This window comes from Oncorhynchus nerka, linkage group LG27 (genome assembly GCF_034236695.1).
Source record: "Oncorhynchus nerka isolate Pitt River linkage group LG27, Oner_Uvic_2.0, whole genome shotgun sequence".
Classification (NCBI taxonomy): domain Eukaryota; kingdom Metazoa; phylum Chordata; class Actinopteri; order Salmoniformes; family Salmonidae; genus Oncorhynchus; species Oncorhynchus nerka.
In genome coordinates, this window is record NC_088422.1 from 107,053,992 (window position 1) to 107,071,642 (window position 17,651).

The window sequence follows — 17,651 nt, forward strand, 5'->3', positions numbered from 1 at the left end:
GAACATTTAGTACATCACAACACCCATCCTCAAAGTACTGCATCCTCATACTGAACATTTAGTACATCACAACACCCCAAAGTACTGCATCCTCATACTGAACATTTAGTACATCACCCCAAAGTACTGCATCCCATACTGAACATTTAGTACATCACCCCAAAGTACTGCATCCTCATACTGAACATTTAGTACATCACCCCAAAGTACTGCATCCTCATACTGAACATTTAGTACATTACAACACCCCAAAGTACTGCATCCTCATACTGAACATTTAGTACATCACAACACCCCAAAGTACTGCATCCTCATACTGAACATTTAGTACATCACAACACCCCAAAGTACTGCATCCTCATACTGAACATTTAGTACATCACCCCAAAGTACTGCATCCTCATACTGAACATTTATTACCCCAAAGTACTCATCCTCATACATTTAGTAATCACCCCAAAGTACTGCATCCTCATACTGAACATTTAGTACTCATACTGACTGCATCCTCATACTGAACATTTAGTACATCACAACACCCCAAAGTACTGCATCCTCATACTGAACATTTAGTACATTACAACCCCAAAGTACTGCATCCTCATACTGAACATTTAGTACATCCTCATACTGAACATTTAGTACCAAAAGTACTGCATCCTCATACTGAACATTTAGTACATCACCCCAAAGTACTGCATCCTCATACTGAACATTTAGTACATTACAACACCTGCAAAACATTTAGTACACCCCAAAGTGCATCCTCATACTGAACATTTAGTACATCACCCCAAAGTACTGCATCCTCATACTGAACATTTAGTACATTACAACACCCCAAAGTACTGCATCCTCTCAACATTTAGTACATCACCCCCAAAGTACTGCATCCTCATACATTTAGTACATTACAACACCCCAAAGTACTGCATCCTCATACTGAACATTTAGTACATTTACTGCATCCTCATACTGAACATTTAGTACAACACCCCAAAGTACTGCATCCTCATACTGAACATTTAGTACATCACAACACCCCAAAGTACTGCATCCTCATACTGATACTGAACATTTAGTACATCACAACACCCCAAAGTACTGCATCCTCATACTGAACATTTAGTACATTACAACACCCCAAAGTACTGCATCCTCATACTGAACATTTAGTACATCACCCCAAAGTACTGCATCCTCATACTGAACATTTAGTACATCACCCCCAAAGTACTGCATCCTCATACTGAACATTTAGTACATCACAACCCCCAAAGTACTGCATCCTCATACTGAACATTTAGTACATCACAACACCCCAAAGTACTGCATCCTCATACTGAACATTTAGTACATCACCCCAAAGTACTGCATCCTCATACTGAACATTTAGTACATTACAACACCCCAAAGTACTGCATCCTCATACTGAACATTTAGTACATCACCCCAAAGTACTGCATCCTCATACTGAACATTTAGTACATCACCCCAAAGTACTGCATCCTCATACTGAACATTTAGTACATTAAAGTACTGCATCCTCATACTGAACATTTAGTACATTACAACACCCCAAAGTACTGCATCCTCATACTGAACATTTAGTACATTACAACACCCCAAAGTACTGCATCCTCATACTGAACATTTAGTACATTACAACACCCCAAAGTACTGCATCCTCATACTGAACATTTAGTACATTACAACACCCAAAGTACTGCATCCTCATACTGAACATTTATTTACTGCATCCTCATACTGAACATTTAGTACACCCCAAAGTACTGCATCCTCATACTGAACATTTAGTACATTACAACACCCCAAAGTACTGCATCCTCATACTGAACATTTAGTACATCACCCCAAAGTACTGCATCCTCATACTGAACATTTAAGTACTGCATCCTCATACTGAACATTTAGTACATCAACACCCAAAGTACTGCATCCTCATACTGAACATTTAGTACATTACAACACCCCAAAGTACTGCATCCTCATACTGAACATTTAGTACATCACCCCAAAGTACTGCATCCTCAAAGTACAACACCCCAAAGTATCCCTCATACTGAACATTTAGTACATCACAACACCCCAAAGTACTGCATCCTCATACTGAACATTTAGTACATCACAACACCCCAAAGTACTGCATCCTCATACTGAACATTTAGTACATCACAAAGTACTGCACCATACTGAACAAAGTACTGCATCCTCATACTGAACATTTAGTACATTACAACACCCCAAAGTACTGCATCCTCATACTGAACATTTAGTACATCACAACACCCAAAGTACTGCATCCTCATACTGAACATTTAGTACTCATACTGCATCCTCACATTTAGTACATACTGCATCCTCATACTGAACATTTAAGTACTGCATCCTCATACTGAACATTTAGTACATCACCCCAAAGTACTGCATCCTCATACTGAACATTTAGTACATCATAACACTTCAAAGTACTGCATCCTCATACTGAACATTTAGTACATTACAACACCCCAAAGTACTGCATCCTCATACTGAACATTTAGTACATCACCCCAAAGTACTGCATCCTCATACTGAACATTTAGTACATTACAACACCCCAAAGTACTGCATCCTCATACTGAACATTTAGTACATCACCACCCCAAAGTACTGCATCCTCATACTGAACATTTAGTACATCACCCCAAAGTACTGCATCCTCATACTGAACATTTAGTACATCACAACACCCCAAAGTACTGCATCCTCATACTGAACATTTAGTACATCACAACACCCCCAAAGTACTGCATCCTCATACTGAACATTTAGTACATTACCCCAAAGTACTGCATCCTCAAACTGAACATTTAGTACATTAACACCCAAAGTACTGCATCCTCATACTGAACATTTAGTACATTACAACACCCCAAAGTACTGCATCCTCATACTGAACATTTAGTACATCATATACAACCCAAAAGTACTGCATCCTCATACTGAACATTTAGTACATTACAACACCCCAAAGTACTGCATCCTCATACTGAACATTTAGTACATTACAACACCCCAAAGTACTGCATCCTCATACTGAACATTTAGTACATCAACACCCCAAAGTACTGCATCCTCATACTGAACATTTAGTACATTACAACACCTCAAAGTACTGCATCCTCATACTGAACATTTAGTACATTACAACACCCCAAAGTACTGCATCCTCATACTGAACATTTAGTACATCACATCACCCCAAAGTACTGCATCCTCATACTGAACATTTAGTACATCACAACACCCCAAAGTACTGCATCCTCATACTGAACATTTAGTACATTACAACACCCCAAAGTACTGCATCCTCATACTGAACATTTAGTACATTACAACACCCCAAAGTACTGCATCCTCATACTGAACATTTAGTACATCACCCCAAAGTACTGCATCCTCATACTGAACATTTAGTACATTTACATTACAACACCCCAAAGTACTGCATCCTCATACTGAACATTTAGTACATCACCCCAAAGTACTGCATCCTCATACTGAACATTTAGTACATTACAACACCCCAAAGTACTGCATCCTCATACTGAACATTTAGTACATTACAACACCCCAAAGTACTGCATCCTCATACTGAACATTTAGTACATCATAACACCCCAAAGTACTGCATCCTCATACTGAACATTTAGTACATCCTCATACAACATTTAGTACATCACACCCCAAAGTACTGCATCCTCATACTGAACATTTAGTACATCAACACCCAAAGTACAAACTGAACATTTGGTATCACCCCAAAGTACTGCATCCTCATACTGAACATTTAGTACATTACAACACCCCAAAGTACTGCATCCTCATACTGAACATTTAGTACATCACAACACCCAAAGTACTGCATCCTCATACTGAACATTTAGTACATCACTCCCCAAAGTACTGCATCCTCATACTGAACATTTAGTACATCACAACCCAAAGTACTGCATCCTCATACTGAACATTTAGTACATCACAACACCTCAAAGTACTGCATCCTCATACTGAACATTTAGTACATCACCCCAAAGTACTGCATCCTCAAACTGAACATTTAGTACATTACAACACCCCAAAGTACTGCATCCTCATACTGAACATTTAGTACATTACAATACTGACCTCACCCCAAAGTACTGCATCCTCATACTGAACATTTAGTACATCACAACACCCCAAAGTACTGCATCCTCATACTGAACATTTAGTACATTACCTCAAAGTACTGCATCCTCATACAACATTTAGTACATCACAACACCCAAAGTACTGCATCCTCATACTGAACATTTAGTACATCACCCCAAAGTACTGCATCCTCATACTGAACATTTAGTACATTACAACACCCCAAAGTACTGCATCCTCATACTGAACATTTAGTACATCACAAAGTACCCATACTGAACATTTAGTACAAAGTACTGCATCCTCATACTGAACATTTAGTACATTACAACACCCCAAAGTACTGCATCCTCATACTGAACATTTAGTACATCACCCCAAAGTACTGCATCCTCATACTGAACATTTAGTACATCACCCCAAAGTACTGCATCCTCATACTGAACATTTAGTACATTACAACACCCCAAAGTACTGCATCCTCATACTGAACATTTAGTACATTACAACACCCTGCAAAGTACTGCATCCTCATACTGAACATTTAGTACATTACAACACCCCAAAGTACTGCATCCTCATACTGAACATTTAGTACATCACACCCAAAGTACTGCATCCTCATACTGACCATTTAGTACATCACCCCCAAAGTACTGCATCCTCATACTGACCATTTAGTACAACACCCCAAAGTACTGCATCCTCATACTGAACATTTAGTACATCACAACACCCAAAGTACTGCATCCTCATACTGAACATTTAGTACATTACAACACCCCAAAGTACTGCATCCTCATACTGAACATTTAGTACATTACAACACCCAAAGTACTGCATCCTCATACTGAACATTTAGTACATCACCCTCAAAGTACTGCATCCTCATACTGAACATTTAGTACTGAACATCACAACACCCCAAAGTACTGCATCCTCATACTGAACATTTAGTACATTACCCCCAAAGTACTGCATCCTCATACTGAACATTTAGTACATTACAACACCCCAAAGTACTGCATCCTCATACTGAACATTTAGTACATCACAACACCCCAAAGTACTGCATCCTCATACTGAACATTTAGTACATTACAACACTCCAAAGTACTGCATCCTCATACTGAACATTTAGTACATCACCCCAAAGTACTGCATCCTCATACTGAACATTTAGTACATTACAACACCCCAAAGTACTGCATCCTCATACTGAACATTTAGTACATCACAACACCCCAAAGTACTGCATCCTCATACTGAACCATTTAGTACATCACCCCAAAGTACTGCATCCTCATACTGAACATTTAGTACATCAACACCCCTCATAGTACTGCATCCTCATACTGAACATTTAGTACATACCCCAAAGTACTGCATCCTCATACTGAACATTTAGTACATCACCCCAAAGTACTGCATCCTCATACTGAACATTTAGTACATTACAACCCCAAAGTACTGCATCCTCATACTGAACATTTAGTACATTACACCCCAAAGTACTGCATCCTCATACTGAACATTTAGTACATCCCCCAAAGTACTGCATCCTCATACTGAACATTTAGTACATCACAACACCCCAAAGTACTGCATCCTCATACTGAACATTTAGTACATCACAACACCCCAAAGTACTGCATCCTCATACTGAACATTTAGTACATTACAACACCCCAAAGTACTGCATCCTCATACTGAACATTTAGTACATTACAACACCCCAAAGTACTGCATCCTCATACTGAACATTTAGTACATCACAACACCCCCAAAGTACTGCATCCTCATACTGACATTTAGTACATTACAACGCCCCAAAGTACATTTATGAACATTTAGTACATTACACACCCCAAAGTACTGCATCCTCATACTGAACATTTAGTACATTACAACACCCCAAAGTACCTCATACTGAACATTTAGTACATTACAACACCCCAAAGTACTGCATCCTCATACTGAACATTTAGTACATCACCCCAAAGTACTGCATCCTCATACTGAACATTTAGTACATCACCCCAAAGTACTGCATCCTCATACTGTACATTTAGTACATTACAACACCTCAAAGTACTGCATCCTCATACTGAACATTTAGTACATTACAACACCCCAAAGTACTGCATCCTCATACTGAACATTTAGTACATTACAACACCCCAAAGTACTGCATCCTCATACTGAACATTTAGTACATTACAACACCCCAAAGTACTGCATCCTCATACTGAACATTTAGTACATTACAACACCTCAAAGTACTGCATCCTCATACTGACCATTTAGTACATCACCCCAAAGTACTGCATCCTCATACTGAAACATTTAGTACATTACTGCATCCTCATACTGACATTTAGTACAAACCCCAAAGTAGTCCTCATACTGACATTTAGTACATCACCCAAAGTACTGCATCCTCATACTGAACATTTAGTACATTACAACACCCCAAAGTACTGCATCCTCATACTGAACATTTAGTACATTACAACACCCCAAAGTACTGCATCCTCATACTGAACATTTAGTACATTACAACACCCCAAAGTACTGCATCCTCATACTGAACATTTAGTACATTACAACACCCCAAAGTACTGCATCCTCATACTGAACATTTAGTACATTACAACACCCCAAAGTACTGCATCCTCATACTGAACATTTAGTACATTACAACACCCCAAAGTACTGCATCCTCATACTGAACATTTAGTACATCACAACACCCCAAAGTACTGCATCCTCATACTGAACATTTAGTACATTACAACACCCCAAAGTACTGCATCCTCATACTGAACATTTAGTACATCACCCCAAAGTACTGCATCCTCATACTGAACATTTAGTACATTTAGTCCTCACAACATTTAGTACCCCAAAGTACTGCATCCTCATACTGAACATTTAGTACATCACAACACCCCAAAGTACTGCATCCTCATACTGAACATTTAGTACATTACAACACCCCAAAGTACTGCATCCTCATACTGAACATTTAGTACATTACAACACCCCAAAGTACTGCATCCTCATACTGAACATTTAGTACATCACCCCAAAGTACTGCATCCTCATACTGAACATTTAGTACATCAACCCCAAAGTACTGCATCCTCATACTGAACATTTAGTACATTACACCCCAAAGTACTGCATCCTCATACTGAACATTTAGTACAACACCCCAAAGTACTGCATCCTCATACTGACATTTAGTACCACAAAGTACTGCATCCTCATACTGAACATTTAGTACATTACAACACCCCAAAGTACTGCATCCTCATACTGAACATTTAGTACATTACAACACCCCAAAGTACTGCATCCTCATACTGAACATTTAGTACATCACCCCAAAGTACTGCATCCTCATACTGAACATTTAGTACATTACACCCCAAAGTACTGCATCCTCATACTGAACATTTAGTACATCACAACACCCCAAAGTACTGCATCCTCATACTGAACATTTAGTACATTACAACACCCCAAAGTACTGCATCCTCATACTGAACATTTAGTACATCACAACACCCCAAAGTACTGCATCCTCATACTGAACATTTAGTACATTACTGCATCCTCATACTGAACAGTACACCCCCAAAGTTGCATCCTCATACTGAACATTTAGTACCACCCCAAAGTACTGCATCCTCATACTGAACATTTAGTACATTACAACACCCCAAAGTACTGCATCCTCATACTGAACATTTAAATCACAACACCCCAAAGTACTGCATCCTCATACTGAACATTTAGTACATACTGCATCCTCATACTGAACATTTAGTACAACACCCCAAAGTACTGCATCCTCATACTGAACATTTAGTACAACCCCCAAAGTACTGCATCCTCATACTGAACATTTAGTACATCACCCCAAAGTACTGCATCCTCATACTGAACATTTAGTACATCACAACACCCCAAAGTACTGCATCCTCATACTGAACATTTAGTACATCACAACGCCCAAAGTACTGCATCCTCATACTGAACATTTAGTACATTACACCCCCAAAGTACTGCATCCTCATACTGAACATTTAGTACATCACCCCAAAGTACTGCATCCTCATACTGTACATTTAGTACATTACAACACCTCAAAGTACTGCATCCTCATACTGAACATTTAGTACATTACAACACCCCAAAGTACTGCATCCTCATACTGAACATTTAGTACATTACAACACCCCAAAGTACTGCATCCTCATACTGAACATTTAGTACATTACAACACCCCAAAGTACTGCATCCTCATACTGAACATTTAGTACATCACAACACCCCAAAGTACTGCATCCTCATACTGAACATTTAGTACATTAAACCCCAAAGTACTGCATCCTCATACTGAACATTTAGTACAACATTTAGTACATCACAACACCCCAAAGTACTGCATCCTCATACTGAACATTTAGTACATTACAACACCCCAAAGTACATCCTCATACAACATTTAGTACCCCCCAAAGTACTGCATCCTCATACTGAACATTTAGTACATCACCCCAAAGTACTGCATCCTCATACTGAACATTTAGTACAACACCCCAAAGTACTGCATCCTCATACTGAACATTTAGTACATTACCCCAAAGTACTGCATCCTCATACTGACCATTTAGTACATCACCCCAAAGTACTGCATCCTCATACTGAACATTTAGTACATCACAACACCCCAAAGTACTGCATCCTCATACTGAACATTTAGTACATTACAACACTCCAAAGTACTGCATCCTCATACTGAACATTTAGTACATTACAACACCCCAAAGTACTGCATCCTCATACTGAACATTTAGTCACAACACCCCAAAGTACTGCATCCTCATACTGAACATTTAGTACAACACCCCAAAGTACTGCATCCTCATACTGAACTTTAGTACATTCATACTGAACATTTAGTACAACACCCCAAAGTACTGCATCCTCATACTGAACATTTAGTACATTACAACACCCCAAAGTACTGCATCCTCATACTGAACATTTAGTACATTACAACACCTCCAAATTTAGTACTGCATCCTCATACTGAACATTTAGTACATTACAACACCCCAAAGTACTGCATCCTCATACTGAACATTTAGTACATTACAACACCCCAAAGTACTCCCTCATACTGAACATTTAGTACATCACAACACCCCAAAGTACTGCATCCTCATACTGAACATTTATACATTACAACCCCCAAAGTACTGCATCCTCATACTGAACATTTAGTACATTACAACACCCAAAGTACTGCATCCTCATACTGAACATTTAGTACATTACCCCAAAGTACTGCATCCTCATACTGAACATTTAGTACATCACAACACCCCAAAGTACTGCATCCTCATACTGAACATTTAGTACATTACAACACCCCAAAGTACTGCATCCTCATACTGAACATTTAGTACATCACAACACCCCAAAGTACTGCATCCTCATACTGAACATTTAGTACATTACAACACCCCAAAGTACTGCATCCTCATACTGAACATTTAGTACATCACCCCCTCAAAGTACTGCATCCTCATACTGAACATTTAGTACAACAACCCCAAAGTACTGCATCCTCATACTGAACATTTAGTACATTACACCCCAAAGTACTGCATCCTCATACTGAACATTTAGTACATCACCCCAAAGTACTGCATCCTCATACTGAACATTTAGTACATCACAACACCCCAAAGTACTGCATCCTCATACTGAACATTTAGTACAACACCCCAAAGTACTGCATCCTCATACTGAACATTTAGTACAACACCCCAAAGTACTGCATCCTCATACTGAACATTTAGTACATCACCCCAAAGTACTGCATCCTCATACTGAACATTTAGTACATCACACCCCAAAGTACTGCATCCTCATACTGACCATTTAGTACAACACCCCATCCTCATACTGAACATTTAGTACATTACCCCAAAGTACTGCATCCTCATACTGAACATTTAGTACATTACACCCCCAAAGTACTGCATCCTCATACTGAACATTTAGTACAACACCCCAAAGTACTGCATCCTCATACAACACCCCCCAAAGTACTGCATCCTCATACTGAACATTTACTGACATTTAGTACAACACCCCAAAGTACTGCATCCTCATACTGACCATTTAGTACAACACCCCAAAGTACTGCATCCTCATACTGAACATTTAGTACATTACAACACCTCAAAGTACTGCATCCTCATACTGAACATTTAGTACATCACAACACCCCAAAGTACTGCATCCTCATACTGAACATTTAGTACATCACAACACCCCAAAGTACTGCATCCTCATACTGAACATTTAGTACATCAACCCAAAGTACTGCATCCTCATACTGAACATTTAGTACATCACCCCAAAGTACTGCATCCTCATACTGAACATTTAGTACATCACAACACCCCAAAGTACTGCATCCTCATACTGAACATTTAGTACATCACATCACCCCAAAGTACTGCATCCTCATACTGACCATTTAGTACAACACCCCAAAGTACTGCATCCTCATACCGAACATTTAGTACATTACCCCAAAGTACTGCATCCTCATACTGAACATTTAGTACATTACAACACCCCAAAGTACTGCATCCTCATACTGAACATTTAGTACATTACAACACCCCAAAGTACTGCATCCTCATACTGAACATTTAGTACATCACAACACCCCAAAGTACTGCATCCTCATACTGAACATTTAGTACATTACCCCAAAGTACTGCATCCTCATACTGAACATTTAGTACATTAACACCCAAAGTACTGCATCCTCATACTGAACATTTAGTACAACAACCCCAAAGTACTGCATCCTCATACTGAACATTTAGTACATCACCCCAAAGTACTGCATCCTCATACTGAACATTTAGTACATCACCCCAAAGTACTGCATCCTCATACTGAACACTGATGCTCAGGTCCACTCTCCCTCTCCACTCAGACCCTCTCCCTCTCCACTCAGACCCTCTCCCTCTCCACTCAGACCCTCTCCCTCTCCACTCAGACCCTCTCCCTCTCCACTCAGATCCTCTCCCTCTCCACTCAGACCCTCTCCCTCTCCACTCAGACCCTCTCCCTCTCCACTCAGACCTCTCCCTCTCCCTCAGACCCTCTCCCTCTCCACTCAGATCCTCTCCCTCTCCACTCAGACCCTCTCCCTCTCCACTCAGACCCTCTCCCTCTCCACTCAGATCCTCTCCTCTCCACTCAGACCCTCTCCCTCTCCACTCAGACCCTCTCCCTCTCCACTCAGACCCTCTCCCTCTCCACTCAGACCCTCTCCCTCTCCACTCAGACCCTCTCCCTCTCCACTCAGACCCTCTCCCTCTCCACTCAGACCCTCTCCCTCTCCACTCAGATCCTCTCCCTCTCCACTCAGACCCTCTCCCTCTCCACTCAGACCCTCTCCCTCTCCACTCAGACCAAACCATTGACTTAAACACATCCCAGTAACTCCATTCCCCTCCACCACCTCTGAGTGGTTCTGCCGTAGTTCTAAGGTACTGTGTCTGATTGGTTCTGCCGTAGTTCTAAGGTACTGTGTCTGAGTGGTTCTGCCGTGGTTCTAAGGTACTGTGTCTCTGTGATTGGTACTGTGGTTGTCTAAGGTACTGTGGTTGTCTAAGGTACTGTGGTTGTTTAAGGTACTGTGGTTGTTTAAGGTACTGTGGTTGTCTATGGTACTGTGTCTGTGTGATTGGTACTGTGGTTGTACTGTGTGTCTGACATGTTCTCCCGGGGTTCTAAGGTACTGTGTGTCTGAGTGGTTCTGCCGGGGTTCTAAGGTACTGTGTGTCTGAGTGGTTCTGCCGTGGTCTTTCCAACGTGCCATACCATTCTGTAGCACCCCGCAAGCTGTGCTGCAGTATGACACTACTTTTATAGGAAGAACTAGTGTACAATATCTTCACCAGACTCCATCAACCATCTCCCTGTACAATATCTTCACCAGACTCCATCATCATCATCAACCATCTCCCTGTACAATATCTTCACCAAACTCCATCATCATCAACCATCTCCCTGTCCACCTTCCTCTGATCAAGACATGACCTGTCTTCTCCATCTCCCTGTCCACCGTCCTCTGATCAAGACATGAACTGTCCTCTCCATCTCCCTGTCCACCGTCCTCTGATCAAGACATGACCTGTCCTCTCCATCTCCCTGTCCACCTTCCTGTGGTTGTGAAGGTGGCGTCTGATGGTGCTTTTTGAAACCTGGTGGTGACCCCAAGGCCTGCAATTCTTTCACAGTGATTCTTGGGGATTTTGTTGCTTCTCTCACCATCCTCCTCCCTATCCTGGGGGGCAAAATGTATTAGTATCTTCTACCGGTGAGGTTTTCAACTGTTCCATATCTTTTGAATTTTCTAAAAATTTCCCTGACAGGGCTCAGTGGTATATTCAATCGTTTGTGGATCTTCTTGTAGCCGTTACCAGATTTCTGAAGGTCTACGACCATCTGTCTCTTTTGAACTGCCAGTTCTTTTCTCCATGGTGTTGGATGACAAAGGGATATTCCATGCCTGTTACCTCATTTTATACCCCCAGTGAAACCGGAAGTGATGTAATGGCTCAATATAGTTCTTTAACACTTAGATGCACTTAATTAAATAAGTGGAATTTAATTCCTGGTTTAATTTTGGTAGATGTTATTTATAATAACGTTTAAGGGTGCCATTAATTGTGAAACCTTGATTTTGGAGGATATTGATTTTTAATTAAATCGATAAATTATTTTGGTTGGTTCCGTTGAAACATGATTAAAGTCCAGTATTTCTCACGTTCCGTTGAAACATGATTAAAGTCCAGTATTTCTCACGTTCCGTTGAAACATGATTAAAGTCCAGTATTTCTCCGTTCCAGTTGAAACATGATTAAAGTCCAGTATTTCTCACGTTCCGTTGAAACATGATTAAAGTCCAGTATTTCTCACGTTAAAGTATTTTGAGTTTATCTCTATATTTATATTGTTTATATATATTTTTAAGTATTGTTTGTGCCAGTCAGGGATTAAAGTCCAGTGCATGATTAAAGTCCAGTCAGGGCCAGTCAGGGTTGTCAGTCAGTGCCAGCAGGGCTGCCAGTCAGGGCTGCCAGTCAGGGCTGCCAGTCAGGGCTGCCATTTAGGGCTGCCAGTCAGGGCTGCCAGTCAGGGCTGCCAGTCAGGGCTGCCAGTCATTTTGGAGCCCCCTGTACATTGCCACTCAGTGTCTACGATTATTACGATTAACACATTATTAGGGTCATTTATAGTATGGTACACCACAATCTGTAATATGTCCTATGTACAGCAGATTGACTTGTTCTTCTTCTCAGCTACAGCCTGGAGGGTCTGAGTGAAGTAAGTGATGATGGGAAGGGCCCGTCGGCCCTGGGCGCCATTACCCAGGAGGCCAGGCTGCGTGGAGTGGTCTGTCACCAGGGCAGCAACGAGGAGAGGGTCAGGTCTCTAGAATCTCTGACAGAAGAACACCAATCTGAGCTGGGGGTTCGCACCACGGAGCACGGACAGGTAAGTCATTATGGATCTGCTACACACCTAACATTCAAATAGTTTTATTGTTGTGGGGCGGCAGGTAGACTAGTGGTTAGAGGCAGGTAGCCTAGTGGTTAGAGGCAGGTAGCCTAGTGGTTAGAGGCAGGTAGACTAGTGGTTAGAGGCAGGTAGCCTAGTGGTTAGAGGAAGGTAGCCTAGTGGTTAGAGGCAGGTAGCCTAGTGGTTAGAGGCAGGTAGCCTAGTGGTTAGAGGTTAGGTAGCCTAGTGGTTAGAGCAGGTAGGCTAGTGGTTAGAGGCAGGTAGCCTAGTGGTTAGAGGAGGGTAGCCTAGTGGTTAGAGGCGGGTAGCCTAGTGGTTAGAGGCAGGTAGCCTAGTGGTTAGAGGCAGGTAGGCTAGTGGTTAGAGGCAGGTAGCCTAGTGGTTAGAGCAGGTAGCCTAGTGGTTAGAGGCCTAGTGGTTAGAGTCAGGTAGCCTGTGGTTAGAGGCAGGTAGCCTAGTGGTTTGAGCAGGTAGCCTAGTGGTTAGAGCATGTAGCCTAGTGGTTAGAGGAAGGTAGCCTAGTGGTTAGAGCATGTATCCTAGTGGTTAGAGGCAGGTAGCCTAGTGGTTAGAGTCAGGTAGCCTAGTGGTTAGAGGCAGGTAGCCTAGTGGTTAGAGGAAGGTAGACTAATGGTTAGAGGCAGGTAGCCTAGTGGTTAGAGGAAGGTAGACTAATGATTAGAGGCAGGTAGCCTAGTGGTTAGAGGTAAGTGGTTAGCCCTAGTGGTTAGAGGAAGGTAGCCTAGTGGTTAGAGGAAGTAGCCTAGTGGTTAGAGGCAGGTAGCCTAGTGGTTAGAGTCAGGTAGCCTAGTGGTTAGAGGCAGGTAGCCTAGTGGTTAGAGGAAGGTAGACTAGTGGTTAGAGGCAGGTAGCCTAGTGGTTAGAGGAAGGTAGACTAATGATTAGAGGCAGGTAGCCTAGTGGTTAGAGGAAGGTAGCCTAGTGGTTAGAGGAAGGTAGCCTAGTGGTTAGAGGCAGGTAGGTAGCCTAGTGGGAGGTAGCCTAGTGGTTAGAGGAAGGTAGCCTAGTGGTTAGAGGCAGGTAGCCTAGTGGTTAGAGGAGGTAGCCTAGTGGTTAGAGGCAGGTAGCCTAGTGGTTAGAGGCAGGTAGCCTAGTGGTTAGAGGCAGGTAGCCTAGTGGTTAGAGGCAGGTAGCCTAGTGGTTAGAGGCAGGTAGCCTAGTGGTTAGAGGCAGGTAGCCTAGTGGTTAGAGGCAGGTAGCCTAGTGGTTAGAGGCAGGTAGCCTGGTGGTTAGAGGCGGTAGCCTCAACATTTAGTTCAATCTTGATTTCACAAAAGTATCTTATTAACAACACGCACGTTCATTCACAATCGACATAAAATGGCAGCTACTCTCAGTACGGTTAGAGGCAGGTAGCCTAGTGGTTAGAGGAAGGTGTTGTAGCCTAAGTGATTTAGTTCAGAGCAGGTAGCCTAGGAATGGTTAGACCAGGTAGCCTAGTGGTTAGAGGGCAGGTAGATCTAGTGGTTAAGGCTTTTAGGCACCACTAGCAATATAACTAGTGGTTAGAGGCAGGTAGCCTTATATGTGGTTAGAGGCGGGTTTAACCTGGTGTTTTAGATCCTAGTGGTTAGAGGCAGGTAGCCTAGTGGTTAGAGGCAGGTAGCCTAGTGGTTAGAGGCAGGTAGCCTAGTGGTTAGAGGCAGGTAGCCTAGTGGTTAGAGGCAGGTAGCCTAGTGGTTAGAGGCAGGTAGACTAGTGGTTAGAGGCGGGTAGCCTAGTGGTTAGAGGCGGGGTAGCCTAGTGGTTAGAGGCGGGTAGCCTAGTGGTTCGAGGCGGGTAGCCTAGTGGTTAGAGGCAGGTAGCCTAGTGGTTAGAGGCAGGTAGCCTGGTGGTTAGAGGCAGGTAGCCTAGTGGTTAGAGGCAGGTAGCCTAGTGGTTAGAGGCAGGTAGCCTAGTGGTTAGAGGCAGGTAGCCTAGTGGTTAGAGGAAGGTAGCCTAGTGGTTAGAGGCAGTGGTTGCGGGTAGCTAGTGGTTAGAGGCAGGTAGCCTAGTGGTTAGAGGCAGGTAGCCTAGTGATTAGAAGCAGGTAGCCTAGTGGTTAGAGGCGGGTAGCCTAGTGGTTAGAGGCAGGTAGCCTAGTGGTTAGAGGCAGGTAGCCTGGTGGTTAGAGGCGGGTAGCCTGGTGGTTAGAGCAGGTAGCCTAGTGGTTAGAAGCAGGTAGCCTAGTGGTTCGAGGCAGGTAGCCTAGTGGTTAGAGGCGGGTAGCCTAGTGGTTAGAGGCAGGTAGCCTAGTGGTTAGAGGCGGGTAGCCTAGTGGTTAGAGGCAGGTAGCCTAGTGGTTCGAGGCAGGTAGCCTAGTGATTAGAGGCAGGTAGCCTAGTGGTTAGAGGCGGGTAGCCTAGTGGTTAGAGGCAGGTAGCCTAGTGGTTAGAGGAAGGTAGCCTAGTGGTTAGAGGCAGGTAGACTAGTGGTTAGAGGCAGGTAGCCTAGTGGTTAGAGGCAGGTAGACTAGTGGTTAGAGGCGGGTAGCTGATGGTTAGAGGCGGGTAGCCTAGTGGTTAGAGGCGGGTAGCCTAGTGGTTAGAGGCGGGTAGCCTAGTGGTTAGAGTCAGGTAGCCTAGTGGTTAGAGGCAGGTAGGTTAGAGGCAGGTAGACTAGTGGTTAGAGACAGGTAGCCTAGTGGTTAGAGGCAGGTAGCCTAGTGGTTAGAGGTTAGGTAGCCTAGTGGTTAGAGGCAGGTAGCCTAGTGGTTAGAGGCAGGTAGCCTAGTGGTTAGAGGCAGGTAGCCTAGTGGTTAGAGGCAGGTAGCCTAGTGGTTAGAGGCAGGTAGCCTAGTGGTTAGAGGAAGGTAGCCTAGTGGTTAGAGGCGGGTAGCCTAGTGGTTAGAGGCAGGTAGCCTAGTGGTTAGAGGCAGGTAGCCTAGTGGTTAGAGGCAGGTAGCCTAGTGGTTAGAGGAAGGTAGACTAATGATTAGAGGCAGGTAGCCTAGTGGTTAGAGGAAGGTAGCCTAGTGGTTAGAGGCAGGTATCTCAAAGTGGTTAGAGGCAGAAACCTAGTGGTTAGAGGAAAACCCCAAACAGGGTACAAGTGGCAGGTGCAGAAGCCTAGTGGTTAGGAAACTAGCCTAAAGGTTAAACCAGGAAGCCTAGTGGCTAGAGGCAGGCAGCCTAGTGGTAGGTGGCCAGTCCTCTTCTGGTTGAGGCAGGTAGCCTAGATGGTTAACAGAACCTGAGTGGCAAGAGGCAGGTAGCCTAGTTTGAAGGTAGCCTAGTGGTTAGATAAAGAGGCAGGTAGCCTAGTGGTTAGAGGAATAGCCTAGTGGTTAGAGGCGGGTATAGTGGTTCAGGCAGGTAGCCTAGTGGTTAGAGGCAGGTAGCCTAGTGGTTGAAACTGGTAGCCTAGTAGTTAGAGGTCAGGTAGACTAATGATTAGCAGGTAGCCATCAGTGGTCAGGTAGCCTAGTGGTTAGAGGCAGGTAGCCTAGTGGTTAGAGGCAGGTCCTAGTGGTTAGAGGAAGGTAGCCTAGTGGTTAGAGACGGGTAGCTGGTGGTTAGAGGCAGGTAGCCTAGTGGTTAGAGGCAGGTAGCCTAGTGGTTAGAGGCAGGTAGCCTAGTGGTTAGAGGCAGGTAGCCTAGTGGTTAGAGAAAGGTAGCCTAGTGGTTAGGGCAGGTAGCCTAGTGGTTAGAGGCAGGTAGCCTAGTGGTTAGAGGCGGTAGCCTAGTGGTTAGAGGCGGGTAGCCTAGTGGTTAGAGGCGGGTAGCCTAGTGGTTAGAGGCAGGGTAGCCTAGTGGTTAGAGAGGCAGGTAGCCTAGTGGTTAGAGGAAGGTAGAGGCTAATGGTTAGAGGCGGGTAGCCTA

General features: G+C 43.3%; 1 protein-coding gene across 1 annotated transcript in view; it reads left to right on the top strand.

Moving 5' to 3' along the window:
• LOC135565166 (protein SON-like) overlaps positions 1-17,651 on the top strand; it is a 157,086-nt gene that overhangs the window by 137,062 nt on the left and 2,373 nt on the right. Inside the window, exon 12 of the mRNA XM_065011229.1 lies at positions 13,611-13,806. Coding sequence (XP_064867301.1) covers positions 13,611-13,806 — 196 coding nt within the window. The remainder of the gene's footprint in view (positions 1-13,610; positions 13,807-17,651) is intronic.